At 43.2% G+C, this 20,624-nt stretch overlaps 1 protein-coding gene across 3 annotated transcripts in view; it reads left to right on the top strand.

Annotated features, from left to right (window-relative positions):
- TRABD2A (TraB domain containing 2A) overlaps nucleotides 1-20,624 on the top strand; it is a 77,484-nt gene that overhangs the window by 32,705 nt on the left and 24,155 nt on the right. For 2 of the 3 annotated variants that reach the window (XM_085042169.1, XM_085042167.1), the window contains exons 3-4: nucleotides 17,462-17,608; nucleotides 19,756-19,930. In XM_085042169.1, the coding sequence (XP_084898295.1) occupies nucleotides 17,462-17,608; nucleotides 19,756-19,930 (322 nt within the window). The remainder of the gene's footprint in view (nucleotides 1-17,461; nucleotides 17,609-19,755; nucleotides 19,931-20,624) is intronic. The other variant, XM_085042168.1, reaches the window with a different exon arrangement.

Here is a 20,624-nt window from a genome sequence, read left to right as displayed (position 1 = left end):
AGGAAAGTTCCGGGCAAAGTAGCTAGACCTAGAAGATGGGGAATGTTTCTGAGATTTTACTGGGAAAATAAGGCAACAAACATTTTGAAAAGCTAGAATCCCCAAGTGTTATGCCAGTTCAAAATGGAGATGGACCTGGATGATTCAATTTATACTACGGTTATAGGAAATGACAGTTTGAGGCACCTTACTTGGTTTTGTCCATGCATTCTAGTATGGCTTATAAAAACAGAGCTTGTTTCCTTTATGCCTTGTTTTTATCTGACTACAGGTAGTATGTAATATTCTACTTTCTTTGCTTTCTGAAATGAGCCATTTTTTAAAGTCCTTTCCTTAAGAATATAGCCTGACAAGGATGGTAAGCACATGATAAGTTAAGCATTAAAGGCTGGAAAAACCATGTGTGTGTTGCAACAAGGAAATGTACAGTAGAAAACAATAACAGGCTGCATCTAGGCATGCCCTGCCCACTGGGGCCCTCAAGGCAGGAGACAATCAGGAGCCTTAACCTCGTGACTAGCAGGGAAAACATTCATGTGGCTCACAGGGAGCTGCAAGGTGTGGTGGGAGCTCAGTGGCTGGAGGACCAGGTGTGCTTTGTGCCCAACTCTGCTAAGCTTTTCCTGATAGAGTGTCTGTCTCTAGTTGCTGTCTTCTCACCTGAAGAAGCAGGACTTACAGTGTGAGAGCATTTGGTTATGACAGCTAAAAAGACTTGCCAAGTCTGCACAAATTGAGTTTGTTTTCTTGTCCCAAGGTAGAAATACACCAAAATGATCCATGGAAATCAAGGTAATGGTGTCTTAAATGCAGTGCTGGAGACTGTACAGGGGGACCAGGGGGATCCATCCCTCCTTCTTTCCCTCCCATCTTGGCTTCCCTTTGTACCTAAAACACTTGCTGTTGCAAGCTGAATTGACATCTTCTTCTTGTCCCCAGGCTGTGGACCATAGTCTGCTGACCTTTTTGTTTGGTAACTGCCTTCTGTAGGCTGGATGAGCTGTGGTGATGCCTGTCTCTTTCCTCAGGCTTCTCTTGTCCTGGACTGATTAAGCAAATTTCTTCATCCTTTCGTGTAGCTTATGTTTCCAAACCTCTGAACAGTCTCCTCTGAATTTGTTTCTGTCTCAGCAGTATACAAAACAGGATGCAAGGGACTGGCAGAGGCCTTGACAGGACTGGATAGGACATCTTAATTACTTCCCAGTTTTTACATATTACACTATTGGAAACTGCTTTAGTAAAAACATCACGTTTTTTATTCACAAATTTTCTAATGCCCTGCCACCCACAGATCCTGTGATGGTATGGTTACCTTCCCAATAATTCCTCATGTTTATTTTTGTATTGATCTTGATTTTTTTTTCCTCACATTTTGATTTGATCCACCTGAGATTATCCCTTCATTTTACCATAACTGTTGTGAAATACTGCTCTATCTCCAAAGAGGAAGTTCTAATGACCTTTTTGACCTTGGAATTAAAAACACCATTGACCAAAAATGGAAAAAAAATAAAGAAAACCCACCAAAATTTGTCATAATAAATCTTCATGTACTGAGATAGAGACCCAGGAGTTCACAATCAATTTTGATATTTTTAGCTCCTTAGCCTATTACAGAAAGGCACATTCAGTTTGCAGTGAGAGCCCCTATCCTGGGAAGACCTCATAAATTAGCTTGCTTAAACATACTGCCTGTTTTTATGTCTAAAAAGTCCTTTGATTTCAGGCCTTTTGGTTTGGAAGCTCAAGAGTAATGACAGGCTTCAGACCCAAATTTGTCAGAAATGTTACAAATGAATTGTAACTGTGCATTTATTCCACTAATGTAGTAAATCCCAAAAGCATTTGCTGGATAGGAAACACTGATTAAATAATGTCAAAATGTATGAAGAATAAAATGAAATGTGGAAGGATTATGGTGTTTTAGTTCATTCAGCTGTGCCTGTTTGTGCAGTGATCCTGAACGCAGCGCTCAGCTCGCAGTGTCTGACATTCTGCAGTGCTGCACAAGTCACAAGCCACGTGTGACTGCAGAGTCCCTAAGCCATGGTACAGCTGTACCCAGTAGCACAGGGTGCTTTGTGAACTCTAACTAAAGTCCATGTTTGGTGTGCACTGCTGTATGGAAAGAGAAGCAGCAAATGTTTTGGAAGCTCTATCCTAAACATCTCTAGCAGTGTGTCTGAGATCGTGATATTTCACATCTGCAGAGGAGGGCTTTTGCAGTTAGAAGCTTTAGTGCCAGTTGCCAGCCCATGGTCCGAGTTTCTGGTAGTTCCTGGTGAGCTGTTGCAAAAGCCTTGGTGCATCCATCTGGTCACTCTGTGAAAAGGGAACCTGATGGTAGCACTTGGGCTGTTTGTTGGCTGTGGGTTTTTTTCCCCTCTCCAGAGTGTGTGCTTTCTGCAAGGCTTCTTTTGTGTGTTAGCTGTAGTGCTTGCCAACACCTTTGAAAGACACCGCATGCTTGGTTTTTAAAGAAAACAGGGCTGAGGATGAAGGCCCTCGTGACAAAAGCAGAGGTATTTTCTTGTGTCAGCAGTTAAGAATTTAAAAGACTGTAAAAATCTTTCTACAGAAGAAGACTGTGGAACTTCTTTCTACTGCCGCTCCCGCTCCCTCTAGTAACCTGTAAATGTCCAGCTGCCATTCAAAACTAGGATAAAAGTTTCAGAAGACTTTCTGGGTTTAGGCAAAACAGTAACTGATGCAGCTAATGCTCTGTAGTTTATGTTCCCTTCCAGATGAGGGAAATTGACTGTACATATTGGTGCTCATTTAGCATTTTTTTCCCTTGACTTGTTAAATTAGGAATTTGCTTCTAGGGTGGAAAAAGCCACGAAGTTCATGAGTGCAGTAAGAAAATGGAATGGACAGAAGCAGTAAATGTTCTAAATGTTTTTTCTTGTGACCGGTTTTTTTTGAGAACTGTCTCCCAGCAGGTTTGCACTGATACAAAGTCCCTCATCATGCACAAATATTCATTGCACCATTTTGCAGCAGGGGAGCGAAAACTGCAGAGGTAGGAGAGGAAAATGAAAAGAGAGAGGCACTTGAAAGAACAGCCTTGAAGTATCTGAGCATGGCAGAAAAGCTGAAGTAAGCAAACGCTTTTGTTAAAAAACTGTGCTGTTATGGACCATCTGGAAAAGAATAGAACTGACACTGGTTTAGTCAGAAAGTTACTGATGAAGGGAGGGTGAGAGGATACCTGGTAAAACTAACCATTTCAAAATGAGCAGAAGCAGGCACACACAGCCAAAGCTTCTGAAGGGACCAGCACAGGATACTACAAACTGCTAGGCAGCCTTTTTGAACTTTCATGGAAAACAAATTATATCCAAGGAAACTGAACTAGGCAAATGTCGTAATAGTTTTTAACAAGATAAAAGCCATGTCCTTGGAAATTTTTAAGTAGAAAGTTGAATAAAACAATTTTCAAATGTTACAAAGGTCAAAAGTGTCACCACTTACATCAAAATCAGTTTTTCAGCAATTTTGAAATTAGATTGAATGAAGCTTTTCTGCTGGTGGAGAATTACAGACCATTTTGTGTGGTGCTGTTGCAACAATTCCAGCAGCACAGAAAAAAATTATGATAGGCCTAAAGTATGATTTATTTTTATTTCATGATTGCTTGGGTCTGATTTTTGATGATGGTTTTCAAAATGTGTAGTCATTTCATGTATGACTGCCTGGTGTCCCTGGATGACTCCTCTGTATGACCACAATTTAAATCAACACTGAGCAGCACCTAATACATCTTTGCAACAGTGTACTGAAGGCTGGCCCAGTGTCTTTTGAGTTTCGTGAAGCCATTCAAGATAAATTGTGCTGATAAAATTTGGAGGCCCTCTGGAGGACTATATGGACTATATGATTGCTGAGTAAACTGAAAACATGGGGTTGGATTAACTGAAACATAAGCAAAATTGTCTGTATGTTCCATCCTGGATGAAAAATAAGGGTCATAAAGTATTTTCTCAGGGCCTCTGCAGATGGGTGATATATTCCCAGCAGAGGCTGGGTATCTCTAGCAGACAGGCTGGAAACACATTTATAATTTGGGTTGATATTTATCTGACTGTCCTTCTTACAAAAAGAGGACTTGAGAGAAGTGTCACATCCCATTGCTGGCATGGCTGGATTCCCTAGCCAAGAACAGAGAATGAAGGAGCTAATTGCTAGGGTGTACAGCCTTCAAGTTTTGCTTTACCCGATGTGAACTGTTCAGGAATGTGTATGCAGTTGGACATGCTGACTGTGAGCCTGGTGTATGACTCAGGTTTGCGCCTTTTGACCAGTGGGGCTACTATTTTTGTGCTTGTAAGCTTTCACTGTCCTGTTGTAAACAAGGCAAGGAGGACTGTTCTTAGGTAGCAGTGCTGTCCACTTCATCTGAAAGGTCTCTGGGAAGCAATTTTACAGGGGGGCTTGCAGTAGAGGCTGCAGCGGATTGGGGTTCTGGGCTTGGTACTAGGTTTTGATGCTGACCAGAGGACATACCAAGGGAGTGAGTTGTTTCCCTCTGGTCTCACTTCTCACCATTTATGGAGGGCTGTGCAAGCACTTCCTTCCGCAGTGGTTCTTGTCCTCAGGCAGAGAATCAATACTGCTGTGTCAGGAGAATCTGATACATCAGCGCCGCAACTCCAATTTCATGCTGAAATATTGACACCTTTTGCTGTTGCATCCAGGAGGTAGGAGAGCCTGATTATAAAAAGCAAATGTGACAGCACTTAGCATGTGACCATCAGGAGTGTACTCTTACCCTTCTTCCTACCTTTGGAGCAGTAGAAAACTGGGAATATTGAATTGCTTGAGCTCTGACTGGACTTGGCAGGTCTCCAGCCAGTGTCACTTTTATCAACTTGGTGGCTTATTTGGATAGTCATACAGTCAAAGTGGATGGCATCAGGTCACAAACAAGCAGAAGGGGAAGACTAAGCCTGGAAGAGGGGGATTGGAATAGAAAAGGAAGGAATTTATATAGAGCTCCTGTCTGTGGAGCAGGAAGAAAGGCTTCAGCCAATGTATCAGAACTGGCTCAATGTGCTCGTATAGTGTGAAATCCTAATTTTGAATGCAAGAAGGTGAGTAGAAACAATGAAGTGAGACACTAGCAAGTGTTACACCTAATTTTCAGCACTGTTCAGCTGGAAGTCTGTAGCTGGTTATGGCTGAATCTTTGAAGACTGGTGTGCATGCACATGAGCAAAGGCTTTAATGTCCTCCATGCTTGAAATTCATGTATGCACTCACAGTAGTTTGGGCTCACAGAGATCACAGTGGGGCTGGTGAACAAAGCATCCAGTGGCTTCTGAAACTGCTTCACAAACTTAAATTTCCTTTTTACATTAATTGCAAACATCTCAGCAGGTTCTGGCAGCCACATTTCTGAGGTTTTTTAGGATTTATGAGAGAGTTCTAAACGCAGTTCTGAGGGATGGTGGTTTCTTTCCTGGTTTTATCTGTCACAAACAGATGTTATTCTATGTAAGGTTTCCTAACAAGATGTTTGATGCGAATTTACTTTTTAGCATCAATTATGTTTAACAACATAATAAATATGATGATCTGAACCAGGAATTTCTGTTGTCCTGTTAGGTTTCTGTTTAGTTTTATTTAATCTTGAATGGTGCAGAACCTGAAAAATAGGCGTGGTTGGGAGCAACACAAGTCTGGTTTTGGTTGATGAGTAGTTTTGGATGAGTGTTCTTAGGGCAATGTCTAGGAAGATTCCTATAGCAGCAGAGCTCTTGTGGGCTTTTCTTCCCAGCTGATACACTGCTGTGTCTGAAAAAATTAGGCAAGAAGTAATACTGACATTTCTGTATTCGGTGAATTCCCTGTCCTGCTCATGTGTAAGGAGGCAGAAAAGCTCCCAAATGTGGGCTCAAGTAAAAAAGCAACCCAATGCATCTGAGAAAAGTGTAGCTGCTAGAAAGGAAGTTTGGAGTTAGGGTTGCTTTGAAGGGCAGATGAGCACAACTTTGGAAACAGGCTCCTGACAGAAAGCAGTGTAGTGTAAGAACACTGCAGCATTAGGGTGCACTGTGTGTTGTGGCATGCTGGTGTGTGTAGTCCTGGAGAAGGGCTGGACTGAGCTGCCCATGAGCTGTGACACAGCCTAGTCCATAGGGCCCTTGCTGGTGATGATTGGGAAAAGATTCCCTGCCTGGGAATCACATCTCACTGGCTAGCAGACACCACAGGTCCTATTCTTAGGGGGCGACTGTGTCAGAAATTGTTGGTAGTTAGAAAGTTTACGGATGAGTCAGAAATACCAACAGGATGGCATTTTCCCTGAGGTGATCAAATGAAGAATTTGTAGGAGTTCATGTTTATAAGTGTTTCCTTCTTTTGTCTGATGGATTTTGACACAAGTTTCTCAATGCCAACTTTATTTTCCTTGCATATGGGTTTGGGAGGAGTGTTTTAATCTTTTAGTGTACGTGAATATATTAAAAACCCTGTGGAAACATTCTGGTGTGGGATATGTAGAATATTGCAAGGGCTGGGTACCTGCCTTATGTTACTTGTTCTGTGTCACAATCCAGAGTGAGATAATGTCTGAACCCTTTATCCTTAATCCAGTGTCACAGGACTACATAGACATGAGGCTTGTGGACCTGCATCTCAGATTTTACCCAAAGGGACATGTGAGGAGCTCCAGTAGGTATTGCCTGACACTGAGAAGGTGCACACTGCTAGCAATGTAATGATGCAGGAGGGAGGCACACTTCAGCAGATCTTTGGGGTGCATAACAGAAGTGAAATTTAACCCAGGACTTTGTATGTGTTGTGTTCACATTCAAATGCAAGTTCTAAGAGTAGGCTTTTTGTAGTACAAGTCTCATGCCTGTGCTGTACAGACCTTCTTGAGGGTTTGTTGTTCAAAAAGTGGAATTTAATCACTTGGGAATGACTGGGGAAGATCCCATTAGTCTATAAGTACAGCTTGTCAGAATTTACCTAGCTTGGACAGGGTGAATATTTCAGCCTCTTGAATTATTTTTCCCTGATTACCTGCTTATTGTTCTGTTTCTGTCACAGTTTTAGCAACTACTCACTAAGCAGCTGCTGTTGTACAATATTATTATTTCCAAAATTGGATTTGGAGAAAGATTATTCAAATCCCATTATACCTTTACAATCTTTTGCACCTGAGCTTTTTGCTTTGGTGCTGAAAGTTGCAGATCATAAGTCAATATATTCTTGGATTTTTCCATACATAGAGTAACTGGTTGGTTGATTATAGTTGCACTGTGGCTTTTTCACGTAATTTCTGAAAAGCATTGCCCTGTCTATCCTGGGAAAACTACCCACTTATTCACTTCTGAGGCCAAAGTGTAACATGCCCATAAGATAAATCTTGACATGCTTTGTTCTTGTTTCTGTTCATTTCATCACACCCCAGAGCCTGCCTGCTTATCTTGGGCCACTTTAATCTGGGCAGTCAGACTTATGTAATCATGGTGACTTTGTGAAAATTCTGAGCTCTTGGCAGAAAGCTCTGCTTTTCTCAGGGATCCTCGAGCAAGTGTTTATCCTGGACACTTACCCTGACAGTAAGTGTGTGTGACTATGTGCTGGAACTGCTCTGGGAAAGGTGACCAGCCCTGGCCTTTAAAAAAATGATTGGACTATCTAGGGCTCATTGAGGTGTTCATTGAGGTGATTAAGAAATTTCGGTACAGTTGGTCTGAAAGGTTTGAGTTCAGAGATATTTTTACGGCTTTTTTGCCTCACAAAATTTTGAGATAACTTTTTCAGGGTTTTGTTTTTGGTTTGGTTTGTTTTTTTGTTTTGTTTTTGTTGTTGTTTTTGTTTGGTTTGGTTTGGTTGGTTGTTTGTTCCATTCCAAATGGTAGTAATTGAGGATACCTTTAACAAAGCTTCTGTTATCCAATTTGAGTTAGTATCCTTCTGACTTCATATCCTGATGGACTGCAGTTACATTTTGATGATTTAACACTTTTATTTTTAAATGTAGGCAGTGAGGGAATTTGAATAATGAAGGCTTGTAGTACAGTGGACAAGTCTAAGGGCTAGCAGAAGAAAATAAGAATCTTTTCTTCTGGCTCTGGATGCGTTGAAACTGGCTCAGAAGTCCGCAGGTTAAAATCTCCCGTGTTTTGCCAGTAACAGCTTACCTGATATGAGATTTCTTGCAAGTCAGTTGAATTTAGAGAGCCACTTGAAATTCCTGAGGGGTCCTTGTTGGCATGCAACAATCCTTTTCTAGGACAAAACAAAGAGAAAAACAAAACAATACCCCCCCAACACCCCCAGATACTTTTCTAGCCTTTCATTCAGAAGTGCCAAACCCTCAGCAGTTTCCTGATTGCATTGGCAGCAGATAGGTTTTCCTGGGTCTGAAAATCAGAATATTTTAGATTTTTTCACAAAGGCAGTTTGGTGTATTGGCTAAGTTGGGACCACTGGTCATGTCCTGATGTGGACAGACAGCGAGGTGAGTGGAGGTGCCATCTGGCAGTGGATCCAGGTGACTCTTTCCAAGAATATAATCTCAGGGGTTCTTACTGCACAGCTGGTGGCTTGTAAATTCCAATCATACCTTGGGATGTGCTATTTTTCCTATGTGGCTGAGCTCTCAGTTACTATGAAGAACACAGATTTAGGCCTGTACCTCACTATTTGAAAATTTTGTCAGCTATTCCTCCTGTAAAGCTTTTGCACTGATAACTTCCAGCATTTGATGTGCCTGAAACCAGCTAGGGCCCATTCCAGCAGTTCTTCTTTGAGGTTTTTCTTGGCAAGTTGAACAATATATAACAACATATAAATATAATGTAAATATATATACATGGAAAGGGTCATCTGGTGCTCTGCTGTGCTCCACTGGGAAGCCAGAACCTTCTCTTAAAGATGCTTCTAGTTGCCTACAACATAAACACTGGTTCAAAATTGTTGTTCTGTTTGGAACAGCAGCCAAAGTCCTGGCCTAATTGTTCTATTGAGTGGAAAAATGTTTTATCAGTGCTGAGTGTTTTATATGGAACATGCTTTCCATGCTGGCAGAAATTCAAGAAAATCCAAAGACAGTGTGGCATGGTTACCAGAAGACATATAATTACTGTCTGGGCCTGTTCATGATGTTGCCAGGTTAGGTTGTTTACTCTAGCAATCTTATAGTCTTGATTTGCTCACACTTACAGAAATTATGCAATTAACGTACATCAGTTTTGCAGAAAGAGGGGGAAGGATTCCAGCCAATTAAAAATTTGTGTTCTGAATTATTCCATTCCACCAAAAAAGTATTCCATTCCACCAGTACGAGCCCTGGTGAGAGAATGTTCAGTACTTTACATTTCTAAGGCGTGTTGCTTTTAGCAATCTTCCAAACTGTTGTTGAGTTTAGTACTAAGCTACACATGGCCTGTGGTAGAGAGGACAAATAAAACAAATGCTGAAGGCAAGCAGGAATTGTAAGAATTTTTCTTTCATCTAGCATCACTCCAGAGAGCATATGTGAACACGGAGTGAGAAAACATGGCAGCTAAATCCCAGGTCATCAATACCAGCTTTGTTTAGTTTCAGTAATTGTGGGTTAGGAAGATAAAAAGTTCTTCTAAATGTTGTTCTTGAAGCTGTGAAAGGTAGGTGGACTTCATCTGTTTTACTATCTTAATTCTTACAGTCGCAAACACAGTGAATGTCATCATTTCTACATTTTTTACATGCTTTCTACAGTTGAAAAGCAAAATAATTTCCTAAGATAATTTTCCTGTACAGATATTAAAAAGGTTAAAAAAAAAGTTGGTTTTATTAACCTCAGCATTTAAGTTTTGTTTCAACTATATTTAAGAGTATCCAGGGGAAAGGAAGGAGGAAGAGGAAGAGGACCAAACCAACTATTTTAGTAGAAGATTATTTAAAACAAACGAGCAAACAAAATGCCAACCAAAACATCAGTTGCAGATATAGTATAACTAGTCTTAGCCCAAGAAACCCTAGTTTCAGGGTTTTGTTTTGCAACTTGATTAGTCCTTTAATACAATCTTGAGATGGTTCTGTCCAGTGTCTTGTGAAATAAATACGGGGCAAAAGAAACGCTTGCTACTAGTGTAGTGGTTAGACAGTTCTGTAAATTGGAAAGTGGGCACATTCCAAGAGAAATCAGGATTGTTAGTAATTCCTTTTCATTTGGATCGTTATTCCCAAATCTAATTTTGAAGATGGACTTTGGTAACTGAAGAAATGGTGAGTAGGAGACAGCTAGGAATTCTAAGTGTAGTGGGTTGAAAGCAGGGCGGATTTTCTTTGCCTTCAACTTTGCTTCAGGACTGTAGAAACCTGAAATTAGACAAAGGGCTAGTCCTAGTTCTGCTTCTTAACGTAAAAATGTGTACCTAGTGAAGATTTGACATCTAGTATGTAGTGAAGGTTTTAGAAACAAACTTTGCTAATATTTACAAAATCTTTAACAGAGAGAATTTTTTTTTAAAGTTTAATCCTTCTCTAGTAACGTGCAAATTTGGATCACCAGTTCAAAGATTTTCTGTACAAGAATGCATTTCAGGAAAGCTTGGGGGATTCCTGCAGCACAGGGAGGAATCCCAGTAAGCTCAGATGGAGAGTTCTCAGAATGAGTGCAGCAACAGGTTCATAGCTACATAATTAGCCTAATTGGTCTTATAGAAAGATGGTAGCAAGTTCCAGCAAGGTCTTGGAGGTGTCCAGATGTGAACTGTAAGCCACTCTGAGAAACAGGAACAATGTATCCCATTGCTGGTCTTATTCCACATTCAGCACATAGAGGGGCATTTATTTCTGCTGCTGTCAGTGGAAAAAAAAAGTTACATTTTACAGTGTAAATCAGTGTAAATTACTCAGACAAAAGGCTGTGTATTAGTGCAGTCTATTACAAGTAAAAGGGCTGCACTTCTTCCAGCAGTGCTATAAGTAGTGTTCCTCTGATTAAATATTATGAACCATCCTCCTGCAAAAAGAGAATGAAAAATTCATTCATTGCTTCTAAAGGCTCATTTTTACAGCTCCTAGCTGACAAAGGTTTGTGTATTCCCATTTAAATTCCAGGTAAAACTTTCAGTGTCTTTTGTTTGGTTCTGGAAAGACACACTGCAAGAACCTGGTATAAGATGTTGTTAGTGTGAGTTTGTTGTCTGCAGAGACAGAGATCAAAGTCTTCACTGCCTTGGCCTGTGTCAGCATCTTTGTGTCTGACTTGAGGCAAACTGGACATCATCTAAGTGACTTGGATGATCCTGCTAGAGAAGAGGTGCTCCCTCTACTTGAAATGCTGGCTTTTGAGAAAAAACCCCAAATATAAATAATATGGAGCCCATGGGAAACATGTAGCTCATAGGCAACCTAAAGTAGTCTCCATTTCCTTTTGTTTCATTGACTTTTACTGTTCATTTCTTGGGTGAGTCTCTCACGTAACCTGTCTCTGCTAATGGCTTCAAGGCAATCTTTCCCACAGAAGTAGTCCGGGTTTGGGAATTTGTTTCGTTTTGCCCTCTTCATTACAAAAGCAACAGCTCTGAAAGTGACTTAGACTGCTCTGAAGGCTGCAGATGGTGGGTTAAACCTCCTTTTGCCATTTTCAGCCCATGCCAAAAGCAGACTTCTCCCACTTGTGTGTGCAGGCAGGTAGGTGCAGGCTGGGCTCCTCATGGCAGGTGGGGTCAGGTTTCCAAGCTCTGACATTTCCAGTCACAGCTTCGTGTAGAAGGCTCACTAGACTTCTAAGGAGCTGCATCACACTGGAGCAAGAAATTCTGCTTTCTTCTCAACACTTGGCCTGCTGGATCATTACCATGACAAAGGAGGATTATTGACTTTGATAGTCATGATGCTTTTGATTTAAGGCCCGCTTTGATTTGGGGCAATAGTGTTCATTGGCCCAGAGAAGCAATGGTCTCCTCCAGGTGAAGAGCAGGGAGAGAAACATGCTTTTGAGAAGGAGAAGAAAAAGGGAAAGAATTGGTTGAAGAGGTTGAATGGAAGCTGTAATGGATGCAGTTAGTCTCTGGGAAGGACGCAAAAGCAGCCCATGATTCCTTAAGACAATTAAAAGCAAATTGTCCGGCTGAGCGATCCCAGAGCAAGGAAGATGCTCCCCAGACTATAATTCAAGGGGCTGAATGGCCCTCAAAAACAGAGCAGAAAGAAAAAAAAACAAAAACCCAGAAGATGAGGCAAATGATGGAACAGATGTGAGCGCTTTTGTTGGGAAGACTTGGAGGCTAGCGGGATGGCGATAGGCTAATTTGAGGCGAATAATGCCAGGTTCCTTTCATATGCAGAATAGCACTTTGATCCAATGTGGATGAAAGTACTGAAAAGTGGAGAGGATGGCAGGGGGTCTTTTGTCTTTGACAAAAAAGGCATCTGCCAGGCTCTAACTCCCTTTCCCCCACCCCCTTAGCCTAGCAGGCTGCCCCGACAATGCTAGCAAAAGGGACAAGTGTCTCCTGACAGCTGAAGAAATCTCCAAGAGGAGGGTTTGCAGCAATATGTATACTAGAGAGCTTAATCGATTTTTTCCACAGCACAAAAAGGGAGAGGGTTGGGGGAAAACAGATCACAGTGAAAATGGGAGGTGGGAGATAAAAAAAAATCGCTTTCTAATAAACTTGTTACTTTTGTTCTCCAAATACTTCTTTTCAGGAGATGCTTTGATGCTAGTATGAATGCACTTAACGGAGCAGAGTAGGATAGAGTTGCTGGAGGGGGTGTGTGAAATAAGGAAGAATAGTTTTGCAAGGAGGATGACTTTAGAGTGAATTCTGTGGATTCCAGCACAGGAAAGATCTAGGAAGTAGTAAAATAGTGCAACACAAGAGATACCCGCAAGAAAGATGCATACTTTCTGTACCACCTGCTGAAGGAGCTCAGATCAACCCAAATTCTTAGAGTTGATTTCTAAGCAAAATTGAATTTTTTTTTTAACCTTTCCATATTTTCTTTTTTCTTAACTGTTTGGAATTACAAGCAGTGAAAGGACTGCAGGTTCGAACAGGGATTTAGGAAGGCAAGCAACATTTGTGCCTAGCAAATGTACCAATTTCAGACCAGCTGCTGGTCTGCTCCCTGCTTCTCATGGTCTGTTGACTTTCTTCAGCTTTTCACATCTGCTAAACAAGACTGGGATACAATTTGCAGAGGTTAATGGCTGTGGTCTTCCTTAAGTATCACTTTGCACCTAGTCTGATGTTTTCTTTGAGAAGTAAAGACAGATAATGAGTTATCAACTTCAGAGCAAGGCCCATCTCAGTAAATTGAATCCTTTAAGAGCAGTAGATTCAGGAATCCTGCCTTTTCTTGAGACCCTGACAGTGTTTATCCATTACTATTTACCGAAGATAACCTTCTCACTAGGGCAGAGCTTTAAGCAACATCTGATATTGCAAACAGTTCCTTCCCCTTTACCCCCACATCTCCTTCTCTTTCTGCAGCAGAATTTCAATTCCCCCAAGAAGGTAGGAGTGATACAGAAATTGAGAGGAACTCGTGCATTGCTTGGTGAGGCTGTACACTCATGCTGATGGCAAACTGTGATGCTGTGTAGTTGTTCAGTAGGTGTGTGCCATCATTCCCCTCTGGCAGATGCCACCATTCTCTTCAGATCAGCTGATGTGGAGAGTATTTTTGACAATAGCATTTTCTGTGCTCCAGCTGTGCAAAGCCTGATGCATGAACTACTGTAACTCATTAGGGAAGGCTAATTGTCAAGATGCTCTTCTGATTTCTGCCTCTGTGTGGTATCTTGACTTTTCTTGCTTCTGGTGCAGAAGGACTTGAACTGCTGCTGCTGTCCTCAAAGGTGCTGAGACCACCTCTGTCCCTCACAGTGCCAAGGTGGAAGCCCACTCTCTGGGTGGGGGACTTTGGGTGGTTCTTGTATGACTTCTCCCTTATGAAATATGTACAGTTACAGGATGCACCTCCGGAGCTGAGTGGGGAAAGATGTTGCTTATGAGGAAGTCTCACCTGTCAGGGAACAGTTCTCTGTAGCCCTTCATGCCAAAGAAAAGCAGCCCATGCAGTGCCACACAAACCACTGACTGGGCCATGGAGTCCACAGCAAGCTGCTGGATGCTCTAAGCCCAGACAGCAATGGTGTAGGAGTCCTGGGCAGTCCTGTGACAGTAATGGTGTAGGAGTCCTGGGCAGTCCTGAGACACTTTGATCCTTGAGGTGAAACATAGACAACCTCATTGTGAAGGGTCTTTTGTGCTTTCCTATTTGGGCAGGCAAGCCCTTCAGCTGCTGCCATCCTGAAATTTCTTCATATGTCCAATATCAGCTCTCACACTGTGGCTAGCACAGGTTTTTCCCATGAGAAATTTTCTTGTGTTTTATAAATAAAGATAAAGTTTGGATGTTGTTGGAACAGTGTCCCAGAACTTGGACAGTGCAGGCCTGGCCAATCAGGCCTGGGGGAAGGCTTCTGACTGACCAATCTGGGTGGCTTTTGAGAACTCTATATATGTGATGAAATCAAAACAATAAAGGTCATTCCTTCTTGCCACTGAGAACTGGTGCTTTCATTACTCTGCTAGCTTCTCAACAGCGACATCACACCTCCAACCAGAAAGATATACTCTAGCAAATGCCATAGAGCTGCCAAAGCTGCCTCACCAAGGCAGTTTTGTGTCATTCCAGCAGTAAGATTAGAGATATGGAGGAAGAGGGGGTGAGTTGTCTCTATTCCTGTGAAATGTGTGCAGTGATTCCCCCTAACTGTAGATCATCATTGAAATTTATGCTGTGCTTTTGGGGCAGATTTATGTAGCTCTTTGCAGCTTGCTGTGTGTTAGTTTCTTATGGCCAGTGGGTGGGCATGAGGAAGGAAGATAGATGCCTGTGTGTCTTGGCCTGGCTGCTACAGTCCAGGCCTGATCTGTTTGGGGGAGAGACTGAATCTATTCCACCTGAAGCACATTGCAAGGGAGGAGGGAAGAGATCTGTGTGGAGTTGAGGGTAGCATGCAGAGCAAGTGACAGCAGGAGTACAGGCTGCAGAGGTACAGCAGCAAGGGGAAGATTGGCTTTTTTCTCACGTGTCACGCAGCAGGCTGGTGTTTTCTCCCCAGAAGCCTGTTACCCTCCGCTGGTTTGTGTTTGGATGAAAATCAAACAGTAAAGATTGAAAAGACTCTTTGATGTGCTTAGTCTACATTGAGGCAGAGCTACCTGACCAGCTCGGGAGGCTGCCACATTTCCTGCCTGCTCTGTGAATGGGGACAGTCTGGTCATTGCTTCAAAGTCTGGAAAGTCCTTTAATGGTAAATTGTCAAGCCAATGGTGTCAAGTAGCTTTAAAATAGGCCTTTCTCATGGAAGTGCTTTTGGCTGGACTGATTGTGCATATGACATTTTCCTGGCATGACCTAGAAGTCATGGCTGCAGAAATCCTGTATTTTCAGCATGGATTTGGCTTGTCTCTCAGTGAATGTTGGATGGTCATAAGCATCCACTAGGAATTCTCTGAAGCTAAACAAACGGAAAAGGATGGCTTTGGAGTATGATAAACCCCAGCCTGCATGCAAACTTTTGCCCAGATATCAAATGGTTTCAATTTGGTTGTTCAATTTACTTTAAAATCTAACAGAGCTCCTTTACAAGATGGCCACTGCTCAGTTTGACGGCACTTACCTGAGTGTCCGCCTGGAGTTATTATTTTGATTCAGTGCAGTTTGTATCAACAAAGTGAGTTCTTTCCCTTTTTTAAAGAACTTTTTTAAAAGCATGAGGTGGGAGTGAATGTTGTCATTCACCCCCTCAGAACTAATTCTAAATTATGTGCTTTCATATTGTGCTATGTACACAGTGATTTGGATTCAAAGAGGTAAGTCTAGCTGTAGTGGGGGCAGCATGATTTCAAGTCTGGTGGAATTTGCACCTTTCTGTAGAAGAAAGATGGTTGTGCTGTGGGAGGGGAATTGCACCTGTTTGTTTCCACACCTGCTCTGTAATCCCAAAATTTGGTTCACGTAATCTCAGCACATTAAGAGTATGCTTACCCATGTGTGAGTTTCATAGTGTTGGCAAGTCCTTTCAGTTCCAGAGTGCCTTTGATGGTGTTTGAGGCAAATATCCAGGGGGAGTTAATTACAGAGAGGGTAACCAGAGCTTAGAAAATAACACTCTCAAGAGTAATTTTTGAAAAATTTCGAAGCAATAGATCTTATCTTGTTTCCTTTAAAAATAAAAATAATAAACCAGTAGGTAGTAAGAAAGCTTGTTACAGTTGTCCAGTTTTGCTGTGAAAAGCAGTGGTAGCATGAGCACTGTCGTCAGGAGAGGTGGTAGTGTTTTACTTGCCAGGTGCTGCCAGAGGACTGCTCCCTGCAAGGGGACTGTCCATCTCCACACCCCACCAAAGGAGCCCACGGACATCCTATATTCAGCCTGGGGACTTTCTACCCCAAGTCTTTCCTTGGCTCCCTGCCTTTCTGGGGCTTGGTGGCTGCCAGCTGCAGTGCCTGGAGCAGCTAGGGAGAGGTACAGAGATTCTGCATCGTCTGTTTGGCTTCAGAGACACCTGTTGCTCCAAAGTGCTCTCTTGTCCCTGTTGAGTGGGGCTCATGGGCTGTGCACTTCCCGCAGCTGGGAGCAGCTGGATCAGCAGCCCTGTCTGGGTCAGGCCCTGAGGCCACTACCTTGGGAGAGCCCTGCTGTGATGGAGATGGGGAGGCAGCCACATCTGGACGGTGATCTTCTCCCTTTCCCGTCAACAGAAAGGTCCCTTGGGGTAGGAGCTGTGGTGGCCAGAGAGCCTGAGGCAAAGGGGATGGGAGTGTTTGCATTCCCAGGGGAAGGCTGAGGACAAAGGAATGCCGTCAGCGACCTGCCTGCAGAGGCAGTCAGCTGGGAGAGAGTGAATGCTGAGCAGCTGCAGGGTGGGCAGCACCCACCCCCCCGTACCCAAGGGCCACCAGTCTCCCCTGGCCTGCTCCAGAGACCCATTCCTGCCTGAAATAGATGCGGTATCTGAGAGGAGACACAAGGCAGGAAACAGCAGCCCATGACTGTTCTTGCAGATGAGGAAGGAAGGGCAAACAAGGATAAGCCGTGCTTAATTTAGGTAGGTGACTGAGGGATAGGAGCCTGTCAAGTCCTAGGGCTCTGTGGTGGTCAGGGAAACTGTCATCTAAGGAAGCAAGATTACCCCTGCTTCAGCCTGCCCCCTTTGTATCTTCTGTATTGATCACATCACAGGCAAAACGCCATGGAGTTAAATGTGGTGAGTCCATTCCCTCAGCAGGCAGGATCCAAGGTGTGAGTGAGTACCTGTGGAGCTGTAGGAGGCACAGGTTGGTGATGTCTTGACTGGTGTGCTTAGAGCAGGAGCAGCTTCAGAGAGCCCTCAGCAGGTGCCTGTGTGTGTCTGTGACCTTGTCATGGGACGAAAAGAGAACTTACCAGGAACTCTGTCTTTTCCTCCCTCTCCCCCTCCCTCAGGTGGTCTTTGCTTTGAATCAGACTCTCTTGCAGCAGGAGAGCCTCCGAGCAGGCAGTTTCCAGATCCCTTATACGACAGAAGACCTTATCAAGCATTACAACTGTGGGGACCTCAGCTCCATCATCTTCAACCATGACACTTCTCAAGTGAGTCTTGCCACCACAGCCCTTGTACTACGCACATGTCCCTGTAGTGCTAACCCCTGTCACGCTTGTGCTCATCTCTCCTCAGGCAGGCCCTTTATGGATGAGGGCCAGGGGCATGTTGCTGGCTCCCCGGCACATCTGCTTTCTTGAGCCTCCTGTTCCAGGAGTCTGCACCCCCTCAACCCCTCTCTTGCACATAAGCAGCAAAGGTGCACCTGGCTTTCCCTTTTGAGTGAGTGCCATGTTCGCTTTAGCATCAAAGTTCTATGAGTTAATAATTTACTTTCTTAAGGATCCTGTGGAGTTACGCTAGCTTAGGTATGAGCAAACTTAAAACCAACAGAGAGCTACAGCAGGCTGTCTTGTGCAAATAGCAACAGAGAAATGCACTCGTGACTTGGACGCTTGTGTAAGGCTGGGCAAGTTACAAGCTTTTTAATGTCCTCTATCAATACGATTGTGTGCTGTGGACAGGGCCCAAAGAAGAGAAATGGAGGGAAACTAAGAAAAGATAGATTTAGACTGAATGTGAAGGAAAAGAGACCTTCTGAGACCTCAGAGACTTGGGTTTATGGAGATGGTTTCCTAAGCAGCACAATGGAATGTACCACTGATCTTTAAACGATGAGAAAATGCCCAGCAGGGACTTCTTTGGCCTATTTGGGCTGTTAGATTAACTAACCTCAGGCTGAGACATCAGGCGTCTCTGTTTTTGTCTGTGAGGTATTGCCTAGCAATTTGTGCACATCAGTGAAAACACAGACTCTATCCTTAGAGTGCTGTAAAGGCGGTGTTGATACCTGGGCTTTCCTTGCTGAATACCCATTTTCCTATAGCCTTTTGATATGTATGGTGTAGAGCTGCAGCGTCACACTAACCCTTGCTTCTCTGATGCCGAGCTTTGCGCGTGTGTTGCTGCCTTCCTGTCCCACACACCCACCCGCCCGCAGGTGCAGGCATCCTCGTCATTAATACTGCCTAGCTGTTACACCATGCACCCCATGCACAGATTTCAAAGGATTTCTCAGAGGAGGAGGCTAGCATTGTAAGAGCATGCTGCATTACTATCCTGTGGAGATGTTACAAACAGCAGACGTTTCCCCTAGGTCCTTGGAGAGAGCAACTCTTTCTGAGACCTGCATGTTGCCAAGGGAACAGCTGTCCTTTATTTTAAGGTGAGGGGCTCCACTTCAGGGCACTCTCCTTGGCTGCAGAGCTAAATACTAACAGTTTGCAACAGAGTCAGTTTATGTTTTAAGCAGAACTTGCTCAGCAGTAGACCTGTGGGCTAGCTACCCTTTGGAAAGAGTTCATAATAGTCTCTGAGTGTCTTCAAAGTCTTTTCATCTGCTGCAGCCTTGCAAGGGAAAGCACCTGGCTTGTTGGTGGCTCAGCACTCCAGAAACCACCACTTGCAGGCCCTTCAGTTAACACTCCCTGTAACTGAATGCCTAAAGCTATTTGTCAAGAAGCCAGGATTGCTGCGACTGCAGACCCACGTTTCTCTCCACTGGCAAGAAGTCAGGGTAGTGTGCAGCCACAGCTTTTCTGCGACCCCAGGGGAGGAAGCCAGCATTTTAAAAGACACCGTCAGGACAGGGCAACTGGAGGTGGTAATGCTTTCTTTCCTGACAAAATCTAGCCCTCTTTCTTTTGAAAAGTTATGAGTTTTTTTTTTTTTTTTAACTAGTTCAAATTGCAGAGTTATTCTTTGGCAGCCTGAGGGCTCTGATACTAGTCAAATTCTCTTAGAAGAGCGTAATTATCATTATAGTTATGTCATACCTATGGCAGTTTAAGAAAGAGATATGTAGCTAAAGGCAGCTGGGGGCAAATATTTTCTTCAGCCAAGCAATGAGTATTTAGGATCTTCAGTGTGGAAAACTGATAGTATTTGTTGACTTTGAAGTAAAAAAAAAAAAAACATCTGACCAGCTTGTGAAATGATACATTGAAAAAAATTGAGCACCATGGATTATTAGAAGTTTGCTAAGTATTTTTTTAGCTTGCTTTGGGTTTTGTCCTACTGGTTGTGCCTTGAGGGATGAGGCAGTGGCCACAATCTGTGTGGAGCAAAAATGCCTGTGCGTGATGGCTGCCTGTGACATAAATTCTCCCTTCATGGAGACTTTTTTTTTCTACCGTAGGTCCCCAATTTCATTAATGCTACACTTCCAGCCCATGAACGCATTACTGCCCAAGAGATAGACAGCTACTTCCGCCAGGAGCTCATCTACAAGCGAAATGAGCGAATGGGCAGGAGGGTGAAGGACCTGCTGGAGGAGCACCCTGACAAGAGTTTCTTCTTTGCATTTGGAGCTGGTATGTGACTGAGGTGCCATTCAACCTGAATTCATCCTTCCCGTGTCCTTTAGAAGCTCTTTGGAAATGCTTGCGTCAGTTTAAAGAGTGGGTCAGTATTTTACAGTGGTGGACACAGAATTCAGCTTTTCTCTAATAGTTGTACTCTAGTAGGAAAACCTTTTCAGTGTAGGAGACTGTTTTTCTTCAGTGCTCAAAGAGCTCACAGTGCATGTGCTTACTATAATATCTGTGAATTACACACGTATTTGTTATATTCAGAGCCAAAGATACTGAGTCAACTGCAGTGCATACACAGAAGGAACAGCTCACTGACATGCACATGTATTTATTGTCGGGACAACCACTGCAAAAGGATAGGAGGAATAGGGAGCTGAGATTAAAGGCAGCACATCAGAGGTTGCACCAGTGCTTGAATTAACCTTTCAAGGATACATTCAAAAGAAGAACATGCCATATTGTATGAATCTAAGGGACTCAATAAATGCATGGGAAGAAGCAAGGCACAATTTCACCCTTCTCTTCCTCCTGTAGCTCCTTACCTCTTTCACTGTGCTTCCTCAAGGAAGTTGTGTCTGCTACTATTTTGAAGCAGTGCAGTGCGCCCAGCTGGGGAAAACCTACTCCATTTTCTGCCTCTTAGCAGCCAGCAGGACTCTACAGGCACATCCAGCAGCTCATTCAGCTCAATAAG

The sequence above is a fragment of the Lichenostomus cassidix genome, chromosome Z (genome assembly GCF_008360975.1).
Source record: "Lichenostomus cassidix isolate B80296 chromosome Z, HeHo_3.0, whole genome shotgun sequence".
NCBI lineage: Eukaryota > Metazoa > Chordata > Aves > Passeriformes > Meliphagidae > Lichenostomus > Lichenostomus cassidix.
This window is presented reverse-complemented; position numbering and strand designations above follow the sequence as displayed.